Genomic DNA, 14,781 nt, shown 5'->3' with positions numbered 1-14,781 from the left:
TTTGCCACCAAGTACTAAGTCATGTTTTGCAGAGGGGTCAAATATTTATTTCCCCTCATTAAAATGCAAATAATTTTATAACAATTTTGACATGCATTTTTCTGGACTTTTTTTTGTTATTCTGTCTCTCACTGTTCACATAAACCTACCATTAAAATTATAGACTGATCATTTCTTTGTAAGTGGGCAAACGTACAAAATCAGCAGGGGATCAAATACTCCCCCCCCCCCCCCACTGTACACCTCTGGTTTTTCGGCTGGCTGTCTTGCACAATAATAAACCCCCATCCATCTGGCGACGCTGTTGTCTGTTTCCGGGTTCCAGAAGAACCAAGGAATTTAACATCATTCCTCGACTGGAACACGGAAGTAGGACTGGAGGTGAACAGAGATCTGTATTTATCGATGAGATGCTCATGTCACTCAGTCCAGACAATAGAAGTCGTTGTCCCAAAAGTAGGAATGCAGGCGACAAGATTAGGTCCGAAATAAACCCATTGAAACGTAACGGGATTATTTTGGACAGATTTTGGCGAGAGTGTAACCTCTCGTTTCACATATTCCTCTCTGAGGTGACTTTGTTTTGATTTTGAACGTTATTTTTGTGGAGTAAAGAAAGACTAAATAGGCTACCCAACTCCCAGTCGTCTGAAATATGTCTAAACTACAGTTGTTTCGTATGTTTTTAAATGAGCGTTTAACGACGGCTGCTGTGGATATTTTTGGTGCAGTTGAGAAAACGGTAGTAGAATACCAGGAGGAGAATGATCGGCTACGGAGACTGCTGGAGATCACATCAGAGGTTCAACTATGTAGAACAGGTACGTATTTAGATGTTATTGAGATGTTCTACCTACTGTATATATTGGTCTACAGGACTACAGCAATCAAGCTTTTATCTGCGAATGTGTAATTTACTAGATTAAATAAACCATTAAAGCCATGAACAATTATTACGTAGGCCTATGATTAAATAGTTGTCTGCATATTTGATTACTTATCTAAAGCCTTCAAATCTAATTGTATTTGTCACATGCTTCGTAAACAAGCACAAACTAACAGTGAGATGCTTACTTATGTCCCTCCAACAATGCAGAGAGACAAAATAATGAAGATAACACTAAGAATAAATATGCAATCAGGGTTCTCCCCAAATAATGTGAGAGGCGCTGCTCCATCTTGTGGACTGAATGCTCCACTATGTAAAACATGTGTCATATTAGGACATTCTTTGTTTTAGATTGCAGTTACAGGTGTAAGAAAACGCAAAAATGTCTGAGTCCAGAGTGATGCACTGCCCTCTTACTCAGTAGCACCACCTTGTTAAAAAATCCTGTGGAGAACTCTGACAATGAGTAACAATACTGTTGTATACACAGGGTACCAGTATAGCTGTATACACGGGGTACCAGTATGGATATATACACAGGGTACCAGTATAGCTGTATACACAGGGTACCAGTATAGCTGTATACACGGGGTACCAGTATAGCTGTATACACAGGGTACCAGTATAGCTGTATACACAGGGTACCAGTATAGCTGTATACACAGGGTACCAGTATAGCTGTATACACAGGGTACCAGTATAGCTGTATACACAGGGTACCAGTATAGCTATATACACAGGGTACCAGTATAGCTGTATACACAGGGTACCAGTATAGCTATATACACAGGGTACCAGTATAGCTGTATACACAGGGTACCAGTATAGCTATATACACAGGGTACCAGTATAGCTGTATACACAGGGTTACCAGTATAGCTGTATACACAGGGTACCAGTATAGCTGTATACACAGGGTACCAGTATAGCTGTATACACAGGGTACCAGTATAGCTGTATACACAGGGTACCAGTATGGATATATACACAGGGTACCAGTGTAGCTGTATACACAGGGAACCAGTATAGCTGTATACACGGGGTACCAGTATAGCTGTATACTGGGGTACCAGTATAGCTGTATACACAGGGTACCAGTATAGCTGTATACACAGGGTACCAGTATAGCTGTATACTGGGGTACCCGTATAGCTGTATACACAGGGTACCAATATAGCTTTATACACAGGGTACCAGTATAGCTGTATACACGGGGTACCAGTATAGCTGTATACTGTGGTACCAGTATAGCTGTATACACAGGGTACCAGTATAGCTGTATACACAGGGTACCAGTATAGCTGTATACTGGGGTACCAGTATAGCTGTATACTGGGGTACCAGTATAGCTGTATACACAGGGTACCAGTATAGCTGTATACACAGGGTACCAGTATGGATATATACACAGGGTACCAGTACCGAGTCGATGTGGCATGCTTATGACTTTTCACTGACTGTTCATAATATTTTCGTTTTTTCTGAATATGAAAGTTAAGTTTTGTTTTGTCCTCTACATTTGAGTTTCCATTCAACACTGCAGTGAATGTCAATGTTTCTATATCTGTTTTTTCATATTGGAACATATATAAACATGTTTTTTTGTCTGAGTCAACAAAAGCATTTTGAAATGGCATTGTGACTCAGGCATGTCTAAAGTCTGTATAGGTAACCTCTGCTCCTCCTCTCCTTCCCTCCAGACTCCCTGCAGTTCTCTGTCTCTGAAGAGGAGGTTCCCCCTGAGCAGCAGCACTGTGAGCAGGAGTGGAGCCCCAGTCTGGGACAGAAGGACCCAGAGATCATACAGATTAAAGAGGAACAGGAGGAAGTCAGGACCAGTCAGGAGGAAGAGCAGCTTCAAGGGCTCTTTGTTACCAAAGACTCCATATTCACTCCTTCCTGTGTGAAAAGTGAATGTGATCAGGAGAACCCACATCAAGAAGCCATTCTAGCTGAACACCCAACTCTCAGTCCACTGAAAACGTCTAAACTACAGTTGTTTCGTGTGTTGTTAAATGAATGTTTAACGGCATCTGCTGCTGTGGAGATTCTTGGTGCGGTTGAGGAAACTGTAGCAGAGTACCAGGAAGAGAATGATCTGCTACGGAGACTGCTGCGGAGGACACCAGAGATAAAACTATGTAGAATAGGTTCGTATGTATATCTACTGATAGTTAGCTACAGTTCTAGTAAATTAATAAACTGTTTAGGCTTTGTGATCACCATTTCAACATTTTGTAGAAGTGGTTTTAGCCCCGACGTGGCTGTGCTTTCCCTTTGCTTGGACAGCAGCTCCACACATTTATGTTGCCATTCTGACTCCAGTGCTACATTGGTGCTAAACCGTTCCTATTGATTAGCTGAGGATGATGGTTTGGTCAAGTGTGATACGCTCTGTCTATACTGAACAAAAATATCAACGCAACATGCAACAATTTCAAATATTTTACTGAGTTAAAATGTATATACGGAAATCAGTCAATTGAAATAAATAAATTTGGCTCTAATCTATGGATTTCACATGACTGGTCACAGATATCCTTTAAAAAGAAATAGAGGCGTGGTTTAAAAAACAAGTCAGTATCTGGTGTGACCATTTACCTCATGCAGTGCGACACATCTCCTTCGCATTGAGGTGATCAGGATGTTGATTGTGGTCTGTGGAATGTTGTCCCACTCCTCTTCCATGGCTGTGAGAAGTTGCTGGATATTGGTGGGAACTAGAACACGCTGTCGTACGCGTCGATCCAGAGAATTCGAAACATGCTCAATGGGTGACATGTCTGGTGAGTATGCAGGCCATGGAAGAACTGGGACATTTTCAGCTTCCAGGAATTATGTACAGATCCTTGTGACATGGGGCCGTGCATTATTATGCTGAAACATGAGGTGATGGTGACAGATGAATGGCACCACAATGGGCCTCTGGATCTCGTCAAGGTATTTCTGTGCATTCAAATTGCCATAGATAAAATGCAATTGTGTTCGTTGTCCGTAGCTTATGCCTGCCCATACCGTAACCACACCGCCACCATTGGGCACTCTGGTCACAATGTTGACATCACCAAACCGCTCTCCCAACGACACCATACACATGGTCTGCCATTGTGAGGCCGGTTGGACGTACTGCCAAATTCTCTAAAATTATGTTAGAGGTGGCTTATGGCAGAGGAATTAACATTTAATTCTCTGGCAACAGCTCTGGTGGACATTCCTGCAGTCAACATGCCATTTGCATGCTCCCTCAAGTTGAGACATCTGTGGCATTGGGTTCGTGACAAAACTGCACATTTTATAGTGGCCTTTTATTGGCCCCAACACAAGGTGCACCTGTGTAATGATTATGCTGTTTAATCAGCTTCGTGATATTGCACACCTGTCGGATGGATGGATTATCTTGGCAAAGGAGAAATGCTCACTAACAGGGATGTAAACAAATTTGTGAAAACTTTTTGAGAGAAATAAGCTTTTTGTGCATATGGACAATTTCTGGGATCTTTTGTTTCTGCTCATGAAACATGGGACCAACACTTTACATGTTGCGTTTATATTTTTGGTCAGTGTAGGAACAATTGATCCTTGATTGCTATACAGATTTGGAAACCTTGAACACTAAACTTAATTATCATCCAAAATAACTTTACAAATACCAAAAAAAAAAAACTGTTTTTGCTTTGTCATTATGGGATATTATGTGTAGATTGATGAGGAAAATGTAATCAAATTTAGAATAAGACTGTAACGTAACAAAATGTGGAAAAAGTGAAGGGGTCTGAATACTTTCCGAGCAGTCATCCTTCCAAGTCTCTATGCAGCTACCAGTTTATCTCTGTGGAAAAATGGGGGTTTAGAAAGGAACCATATAAGGAGAAGTGGGGCTTTTGAAAGGTGCACACTCGAGACCTTTGGGTTATCGGACGTTAGTTATGGTCTGCAGAGATGACGGTAAGGAATTTCAGTTATCAAAAAATAAATAATAATACTTTTTTTTAAAATGGTGTTTTATTTTTCACCTTTATTTAACCAGGTAGGTTAGTTGAGAACAAGTTCTCATTTACAACTGCGACCTGGCCAAGATAAAGCAAAGCAGTGCGACACTAACAACAACACAGAGTTACACATGGAATAAACAAACATTCAATAAATAAATAAATATAAATATCAAGTCATAGCGGTTCTAGTAGTTATGAAATTGAAGTGCTTCTAGTGTTAAAATACTCATTTCTAAACACCCACTTCTCCTTATATGGTCCTTTTTGAAACGCCCACTTCTCCTTATATGGTCCTTTTCGAAACGCCCACTCCTTTCGACACACCCACTTTTCCTGAGAGATGACATACAGTAGGTGGCAGCATTGAGACCCTGAGGGATGACTGCTCTGAGAGATGACGTCACAGCTGGACACTGCATGCCCCTGTGCCCCCTATCAGCATAATGTCTCTGGTCCAGGTTAAGACTCCCAACAGGGTCACCAGGAGGGATCACCCAATGAAGTTGGAAGTCCCTCCCACTTGACTGTATTAAAATGGTGGAAGCCCTTAATGGCGCTGCCCATGGTAATACTGCCTTTTGGTCACTAGAGGCCTCTGTCATTCTCTAGGTGATTTCCCTATCCTGACGAGCACTACATTTTCCCTCTTGCTGCTTGTCCTCCTGATGTCACATACAGTATGTATACAGCAGCATGTGGACACCCCTTCAAATTAGTGGATTTGGCTATTTCAGCCACACCTGTTGCTGACAGGTGTATAAAATCGAGCACACAGCCATGCAATCTCCATAGACAAACATTGGCAGTAGAATGGCCTTACTGAAGAGCTCATTGACTTTCAACGTGGCACCGTCATAGGATGCCAACTTTCCAAGTCAGTTCGTCAAATTTCTGCGCTGCTAGAGCTGACCCCAGTCAACTGTAAGTGTTGTTATTGTGAAGTGAAAATGTCTAGGAGCAACAACGTCTCAGCCGCGAAGTGGTAGGCCACACAAGCTCACAGAGCGGGACTGCCGAGTGCTGAAGAGCGTTTTGCTTAAAAATTGTATGTCATCTGTCGCAACACTCACTACCATGGCCGAGCAGCCGCACACAAGCCTAAGATCACCATGTGCGATGCCAAGCGTCGGCTGGAGTGGAGTAAAGCTCGCCACCATTGGACTCTGGAGAAGTGGAAACACGTTCTCTGGAGAACACTACCTGCCCCAATGCCAACTGTAAAGTTTGGTGGAGGCAGAATAATGGTGTGGGGCTGTTTTTCATGGTTCGGTCTAGGCCCCTTAGTTCCAGTGAAGGGAAATCTTAGCGCTACAGCATAGAGTGACATTTTAGACCAGTGGTCGCCAACCGGTCTTAGTCGATCACCAAACATTTCTGTAGAAAAGCCAACCAAAGATAAAGGCTTGTGTTACTTTTCTTTTTAAAATCGTGTTGAGCTGTTGCTGGTAGGTGCACTTGATTGAAAAGTCCTGCGCACCGGGTAAGCAAAGTGTTCCCATGAGACAAACTCCGCCTACCTGGCGGACCGGCAAATCTGTGACTAAATCAAGTGCACCTACTGCGCTGCCCAATCGGATAGGTCAAATCACCGTGGCTACAGAGCTTCCATGACCCTGGCAACAGCCAAGTTTAATAGGCTACTAGCTTACGTAAGATTTAATATCTTTTGAAACATGACCACAGAGAGACTGTCAACGAATACAGCAAAGAGCTGCGGTTTTTATGAGTGAGTTTATGTTTATATTCAGCACTGTCACTGTTTTTATTCAACACTTTTACAAAACAAAAATAATTTTGAACGGTCATCCAACTCGGAATTCCAAGTCGGAAACTCAGGCGTCTTTCTAGAGCTCCGACTTTTCCACCTGAAGATCACTGATGTGGTGATGTGACCTCGTTGACCATCAGATGCAGGTACCATCAGTCCAGTAAAATAAAAAAAGGAAATTATTTAAATTCATGCTCCACAGTGCCTCACAAGTGCTAAACCAACTGATCTATTTTGAAAGCTCGAGTTTTTAAATATAATATGGTCAGATTAATAATATTGGCAGGCCAATCATATAGCCAATATGCTGTGATAATGTATTAGGCCTACTGCCCAAACCTCATTCCTACAAAACTGTTTGTGTGAGGTTAATGTAAAAAAACAACAACAGAGCAGTAGATCTCAGCTTTCTTTTTGACTGCGAAAGTGATCTTGACTCAGAAAAGGTTGGTGACCACTGTTCTAGACGATTCTGTGCTTCCAGTTTGTGGCAACAGTTTGGGGACGGCCGTTTCGTGCTTCTGCAGGACAATTCCCTAGAGCACAAGTGAGGTCCGTACAGAAATGGTTTGTCAAGATCAACGTGGAAGAACTTCACTGGCCTGCACAGAGCCCTGACCTCAACCCCCATCAAACAACTTTGGGATGAATTGGGTTGGACACCAACCGCGAGCCAGGCCTAATCGCCCAACATCAGTGCCCAACCTCACTAATGCAGCTGTGGCTGAATGGAGGCAAATCCCACCATCAATGTTCCAACATCTAGTGGAAAGCCTTCCCAGAAAAGTGGAGGCTGTTACAGCAGCAAAGATGGGGATCAACTACAGTAGTAGTGCTCAGTTGTACTCAGCAGTAGTGTACCTTTGCTGTTCTGATGGTTATATGGCGTGCAGCTAAACTATATGCTGTTACAGCAGCAAAGGGGAGACCAACTACATATTAATGCCCATGATTTTAGAATGAGATGTTCGACAAGCAGGTGTCCACATACTTTTGATCATGTAGTGTACTCAGCAGGTGTCCACATACTTTTGATCATGTAGTGTACTCAGCAGGTGTCCACATACTTTTGGTCATGTAGTGATCTCAGCAGGTGTCCACATACGTTTGGTCATGTAGTGTACTCAGCAGGTGTCCACATACTTTTGGTCATGTAGTGATCTCAGCAGGTGTCCACATACGTTTGATCATGTAGTGTACTCAGCAGGTGTCCACATACTTTTGATCATGTAGTGTACTCAGCAGGTGTCCACATACTTTTGGTCATGTAGTGTACTCAGCAGGTGTCCACATACGTTTGGTCATGTAGTGTACTCAGCAGGTGTCCACATACGTTTGGTCATGTAGTGTACCTTGCTGTTCTGATTGTTTATTGAGCGTGCAGCTAAACTATAGTTCCAAGAGATCTTTGTCTTGTGAATTTGTCAAGTAGCTTCTGTTGTAAATAATTGTGTTGAGCTTGTTAGTTAGCTCATACACTTCCGCTAGTGTTAGCGTTAGCATTTGCATTAAGAATGAATGGGCATTTAGCATGCTAGCTAGCGATGTTAGCGTTAGTCATTTTGTGGTGCTGGTTGGCTATTTCAATGGGTGTAAATCGCACTTGTATATTCTGTTTATGTAATTTAGATGTACCTACACTCTTGTACTGTTAATTTAGTACATTTACCCACGTTTAGCATGTCTACGAACCAATTAGCCTGTTTGGTTCATTGGATTGTGACTGGACCAATGCCTGTTGTATTGTATTACATTTTACATATTTAGCAGACGCTCTTATCCAGAGCGACTTACAGTAGTGAATGCATACATTTCATTTTCATTTCATACATTTTTTTTTTCTTCGTACTTGGCCCCCCGTGGGAATCGAACCCACAACCCTGGTGTTGCAAACACCATGCTCTACCAACTGAGCTACGGGGAAGGCTATAGCAGGTACCTCACCTGTATAGCAGGTACCTCACCTGTATAGCAGGTACCTCAGAGTGTTTTCAATGGGGGCATAAAATATAGCAATACTATAATCTACGTTTTAGTATTACTTCTCACTGGATAGGATTCTCAGTTATCTGAACCAACAGTGTTCACATGTGTGTGTTTGAATGTGGACATCTCTTTCCATTAAATCAATCAATCAAATGTATTTATAAAGCCCTTTTTACATCAGCTGATGTAACAAAGTGCTTATACAGAAACCCAGCCTAAAACCCCAAACAGCAAGCAATGCAGATGTAGAAGCACGGTGGCTAGGAAAAACTCCCTAGAAAGGCCAGAACCTAGGAGGAAACCTAGAGAGGAACCAGGCTCTGAGAGGTGGCCAGTCCATCTGGCTGTTCTTCAATATGTTAAAACATTAATAGATTACCAGCAGGGTCAAATAATAAGCACAGTGGTTGTAGAGGGTGAAACAGGTCAGCACCTCAGGAGTAAATGTCACTTGGCTTTTCATTGCCGATCATTCAAAGGTCGAGACAGCAGGCGCGGTAGAGTGGAAGAGAGAGGGTCGAAAACCGCAGGTCCGGGGCAAGGTAGCACGTCTGGTGAACACATCAGGGTTTATAGCCACAGACAAAACAACAGAAATTGAATCAGCAGCACAACCAGGTGGACTGAGGGCGGGGACAGCCTCATCCCTGTTCCCATCCATTAAACCCTCCTTAACCTGGACATCTCTTCCCATTAAACCCTCCTTAACCTGGACATCTCTTCCCATTGAACCCTCCTTAACCTGGACATCTCTTTCTATTAAATCCCTCTTAACCTGGACATCTCTTCCCATTGAACCCTCCGTAACCTGGACATCTCTTCCCATTGAACCCTCCTTAACCTGGACATCTCTTCCCATTGAACCCTCCGTAACCTGGACATCTCTTCCCATTGAACCCTCCTTAACCTGGACATCTCTTTCTATTAAATCCCTCTTAACCTGGACATCTCTTCCCATTGAACCCTCCTTAACCTGGACATCTCTTACCATTGAACCCTCCTTAACCTGGACATCTCTTCCCATTAAACCCTCCTTAACCTGAACATCTCTTCCCATTGAACCCTCTGTAACCTGGACATCTCTTACCATTGAACCCTCCTTAACCTGGACATCTCTTCCCATTAAATCCCTCTTAACCTGGACATCTCTTCCCACTAAACCCTCCTTAACCTGGACATCTCTTCCCATTGAACCCTCCTTAACCTGGACATCTCTTCCCATTAAACCCTCCTTAACCTGGACATCTCTTCCCATTAAACCCTCCTTAACCTGGACATCTCTTACCATTGAACCCTCCTTAACCTGGACATCTCTTCCCATTAAACCCTCCTTAACCTGGACATCTCTTCCCATTAAACCCTCCTTAACCTGGACATCTCTTCCCATTGAACCCTCCTTAACCTGGACATCTCTTTCTATTAAATCCCTCTTAACCTGGACATCTCTTCCCATTGAACCCTCCGTAACCTGGACATCTCTTCCCATTGAACCCTCCTTAACCTGGACATCTCTTCCCATTGAACCCTCCGTAACCTGGACATCTCTTCCCATTGAACCCTCCTTAACCTGGACATCTCTTTCTATTAAATCCCTCTTAACCTGGACATCTCTTCCCATTGAACCCTCCTTAACCTGGACATCTCTTACCATTGAACCCTCCTTAACCTGGACATCTCTTCCCATTAAACCCTCCTTAACCTGAACATCTCTTCCCATTGAACCCTCTGTAACCTGGACATCTCTTACCATTGAACCCTCCTTAACCTGGACATCTCTTCCCATTAAATCCCTCTTAACCTGGACATCTCTTCCCATTGAACCCTCCTTAACCTGGACATCTCTTCCCATTGAACCCTCCTTAACCTGGACATCTCTTCCCATTAAACCCTCCTTAACCTGGACATCTCTTCCCATTAAACCCTCCTTAACCTGGACATCTCTTACCATTGAACCCTCCTTAACCTGGACATCTCTTCCCATTAAACCCTCCTTAACCTGAACATCTCTTCCCATTGAACCCTCCGTAACCTGGACATCTCTTACCATTGAACCCTCCTTAACCTGGACATCTCTTACCATTGAACCCTCCTTAACCTGGACATGTCTTCCCATTAAACCCTCCTTAACCTGGACATCTCTTCCCACTAAACCCTCCTTAACCTGGACATCTCTTCCCATTGAACCCTCCGTAACCTGGACATCTCTTCCCATTAAACCCTCCTTAACCTGGACATCTCTTCCCATTAAACCCTCCTTAACCTGGACATCTCTTCCCATTAAACCCTCCTTAACCTGGACATCTCTTCCCATTAAACCCTCCTTAACCTGGACATCTCTTCCCATTAAACCCTCCTTAACCTGGACATCTCTTCCCATTAAACCCTCCTTAACCTGGACATCTCTTCCCATTAAACCCTCCTTAACCTGGACATCTCTTCCCATTGAACCCTCTGTAACCTGGACATCTCTTCCCATTAAACCCTCCTTAACCTGGACATCCGCCTCATCCCTGTTCTGATCAGACATGCTGTAGTGGTTGCTAAGCTTAACCTAAGGTTCTTATGCCAATCATGGTCCTTCGATCCTCTAAAACATACACTATTTTTCAGTTGTGCAAGGAATGTTAAGGGTTAGACGGTGTCGGTGGAACTTTTATACACATTAGCTACAGTGTGTTCAATAGTAGGCATGTTAACCCACCACCTATATGGCTTGTGTCAAGGAAAGCAAATACCTAGCTAGCTATCTGCACTCAGGCTGTATAGATCATAGAGATCCATGCTAAGGAAGCAAATACCTAGCTAGCTATCTGCACTCAGGCTGTATAGATAATAGAGATCCATGCTAAGGAACCAAATACCTAGCTAGCTATCTGCACTCAGGCTGTATAGATCATAGAGATCCATGCTAAGGAAAAACATTGAAATTTAATGTCATAGAGATCTAAAATTTGTGAGTGATTCCAAATTCTGTTATAAATAACGTCTGCTCCTCCTCTCCTTCCCTCCAGACTCCCTGCCGCTCTCTGTCTCTGAAGAGGAGGTTCCCCCTGAGCAGCAGCACTGTGAGCAGGAGTGGAGCCCCAGTCTGGGGCAGGAGGACCCAGAGCCCATACAGATTAAAGAGGAACAGGAGGAAGTCAGGACCAGTCAGGAGGAAGAGCAGCTTCAAGGGCTCTTTGTTACCAAAGACTCCATATTGACTCCTTCCTGTGTGAAAAGTGAATGTGATCAAGAGGACCCACTTCAGTCCTTGACTCTTCCCCAAACCCAGACTGTGGAGAACAGAGAGAGTGACTCTAAACCAGTGGATCTCACACCTTTTGTCACTGCGACCCACTTAAGTGGTTTAGACATTCCCTGTGACCCTCCAGATAATCAAAACATTGCCTGCAGCCACAGCTCAGCCGTAAGCAATGACCCAGTAGGACTTGACAACAGCCCACCATTGGATCCCAGCCCAACATTGGGGGAACACTGTTCCAAACCCAGCACCACGTCTAGAAAAATTCACCACTGCCGTGACTGTGGTAAAACGATTCCTCTGAAAGCTGACCTGCAGAGGCATATGACATTCCCCAGGAAGAGACCCAGTGAATGCTGCTTCTGCAATAAACAGAACAATTCCACCTGTAAACTGAAGGCCCATGTCCGACTCTGTCATGGTGGGAAACCCTATATCTGCCCTGTTTGTAGCAAGACCTTCAAATACAAAGGAGATCTGTCCAGGCACATGAGGATTCACAAAGGAGAGAAACCTTTTATCTGTGGTGACTGTGGGAAAAGCTTCAATCAGAAGGGGAACCTAACTGAACATTTACTGATTCACACAGGAGAGAAACCATATAGCTGTGATGACTGTGGCAAAAGCTTCAGTCAGAAGGGACACCTTACTGTTCATAAACTGACTCACACAGGTGAGAAACCTTTTAGCTGTGGTGACTGTGGGAAAAGTTTTAGTCAGAAGGGGAACCTAAGCATTCATAAACTGACACACACGGGAGAGAAACCTTTTAGCTGTGGAGACTGCGGGAAAAGCTTTGGGCTCAAGCGGCACCTAACCATGCATAGACTGACTCACACAGGAGAGAAACCATTTAGCTGTGGAGACTGCGGGAAAAGCTTTAATCGCAAGGAGGTCTTAACCATGCATATACGAACTCACACAGGAGAGAAACCATTTATCTGTGGTGACTGTGGGAAAAGCTTCAGGCATAAAGGGTCTCTTAAGATACATATATTTTCTCACACAGGAGAGAAACTTTTTAGCTGTGGTGACTGTGGGAAAAGCTTCAATAAGAGGGGGAACCTAAACATGCATTTACGGACTCACACAGGAGAGAAACCATTTAGCTGTGGAGACTGTGGGAAAAGCTTCAATCAGAGGGGGAACTTAACCACGCATATACGGACTCACAGCAGAGATAATTCCTTTCGCTGTGGAGACTGTGGGGAAAACTTCGATGAGAAGGGGCACCTAACTGAACATATACGGACTCACACAGGAGAGAAACCATACAGGTGTGGTGACTGTGGGAAAAGCTTTTATCAGAAGGCGGACCTAAGGAGGCATATACTGACTCACACAGGAGAGAAACCACATGGCTGCTCCGTCTGTGGTAAAGGATTCACTCATAAATCTCATCTGCTGAGGCATGTGGATAAAATCCACAAAGGAAGAAAACAGGACAGAAACTGAAAGAGGGAAGAACATTAGGACAAAGAGATTGTCTGTCAGGTAAGTGAATCAAAAGGCAGGATGTGGACAAATCTCTTAGGAAGCAACAGTGATATGGCCCTCATCAAATATGCAGACGACATGGCTCTGGTTACTTGCCTGGAGGTCAAGTCCATCTCCAGCTACTCCCAGTTCATTGACTGCCTCTTGACGTGGTTTGACAATAGCTTCCTTGACCTCAACGTCACCAAGACTGAACTGTGCCTTGGAGGAAAGAACGCTGGGGAAAACAGAGGCCCTTCTCTAGAGCATGGTCACCATGGAAGGACGTGGAGCAAGTCACACATGTTAAATACTTGGGGACAATTTTCGACCACAAACTTCCAGTAAAACACTGACCTCATCTACAAAAAGGCAAGGCCGTTTCTTTCCCTACTTAAGATAGTATGACATTTTAATGCAAGCAAACTCACACTGATCATGGTATACAAATCCCTGATTGAGTGTTCTCAATTACAATTCTGGTACCCCTCAGTGATGTTTATTTTTTTGTTTCATTCTGACATTTCAGTCTGACATGTAACTGTTTAATGTGTTTGTGTATGTTTTATGTCTGTTTTCATCCTTTTATTGTAACTCAGAGTGCCAACGACACATTTGCATTCAGTTTAAACTAAATGGACAGTAAAGTTTGTCTTATCTGCTTATTTTAAAGCTATCTTAACTCTGGATCATTCATGCTTTGGGTTACAGAAATACAGATGTGCGATCAATTGACTTTTGCAAAACATTGTATGTAAATCAAATTTGAAGGTAAGTAATTCTACACAAAGTCCAAAGGAAATTCGACTTCCCCCGCTCCAACCTATATATGAGGTTGGAGCGGGGGGGCTGCCGTACTCCACCACCCTTGGAGCAGTTGTTGTGGGGTGGTTAAGTGCCTTGCTCAAGGGCACAACAGCATCTATGCTTTTTTAAATGTTTGCTCTGAAAGCTGACCTGCAGAGGCATGTGACTCTCCCCAAGAAGATACCCAGTGAATGCAGCTTCTGCAAGGAATGCTACAACTCCACCTGTAAACTGAATGTCTATGTCCGTATCTGTCAGGGTGGGGATCCCCTGCCCTGTCCGTGGCAAGACCTTCCAAATACAAAGGATATCTTTCCAGGCATTTGAGGATACACACAGGAGAGAAAACATTTATCTTTGGTGACTGTGGGAAAAGCTTTAGTCAGAAGGGCGACCTAGGGAAGCATAAACTGACTCACATAGGAGATAAACAACATGGTTGCTCAGTCTTTGGTAAAATATTCAATTGTAAGGCTCATCTGCTAAAGAGTGTAAATTACATCCACAAAGAAAGAAATCAGGACAAAAATATATTTTTTCAGAAGATGGGTGTCCCTTGTTTGAATTAGTCCTTGATTAGAAACCAGAAGTGTTTTGTCCCTCCAGGATGGACACAGGT

General features: G+C 43.5%; 1 protein-coding gene across 1 annotated transcript; it reads left to right on the top strand.

The window, feature by feature from the left end:
* Positions 1–321: 321 nt before the first annotated feature.
* LOC115194706 (uncharacterized) lies at positions 322–11,672 on the top strand (the record flags this gene model as incomplete). Its single annotated transcript, XM_029754608.1, has 3 exons — positions 322–821; positions 2,590–3,039; positions 11,647–11,672. Coding segments are annotated over exons 1-3 (642 nt in total), but the record flags the coding sequence as incomplete, so codon positions are not given.
* Positions 11,673–14,781: the final 3,109 nt, after the last annotated feature.

The sequence above is a fragment of the Salmo trutta genome, chromosome 5 (assembly GCF_901001165.1).
Source record: "Salmo trutta chromosome 5, fSalTru1.1, whole genome shotgun sequence".
In the NCBI taxonomy this organism is placed as follows: Eukaryota; Metazoa; Chordata; class Actinopteri; order Salmoniformes; family Salmonidae; genus Salmo; species Salmo trutta.
The sequence above is the reverse complement of the archived record's forward strand: the minus strand, read 5'-3'. Positions and strand labels throughout refer to the sequence as shown.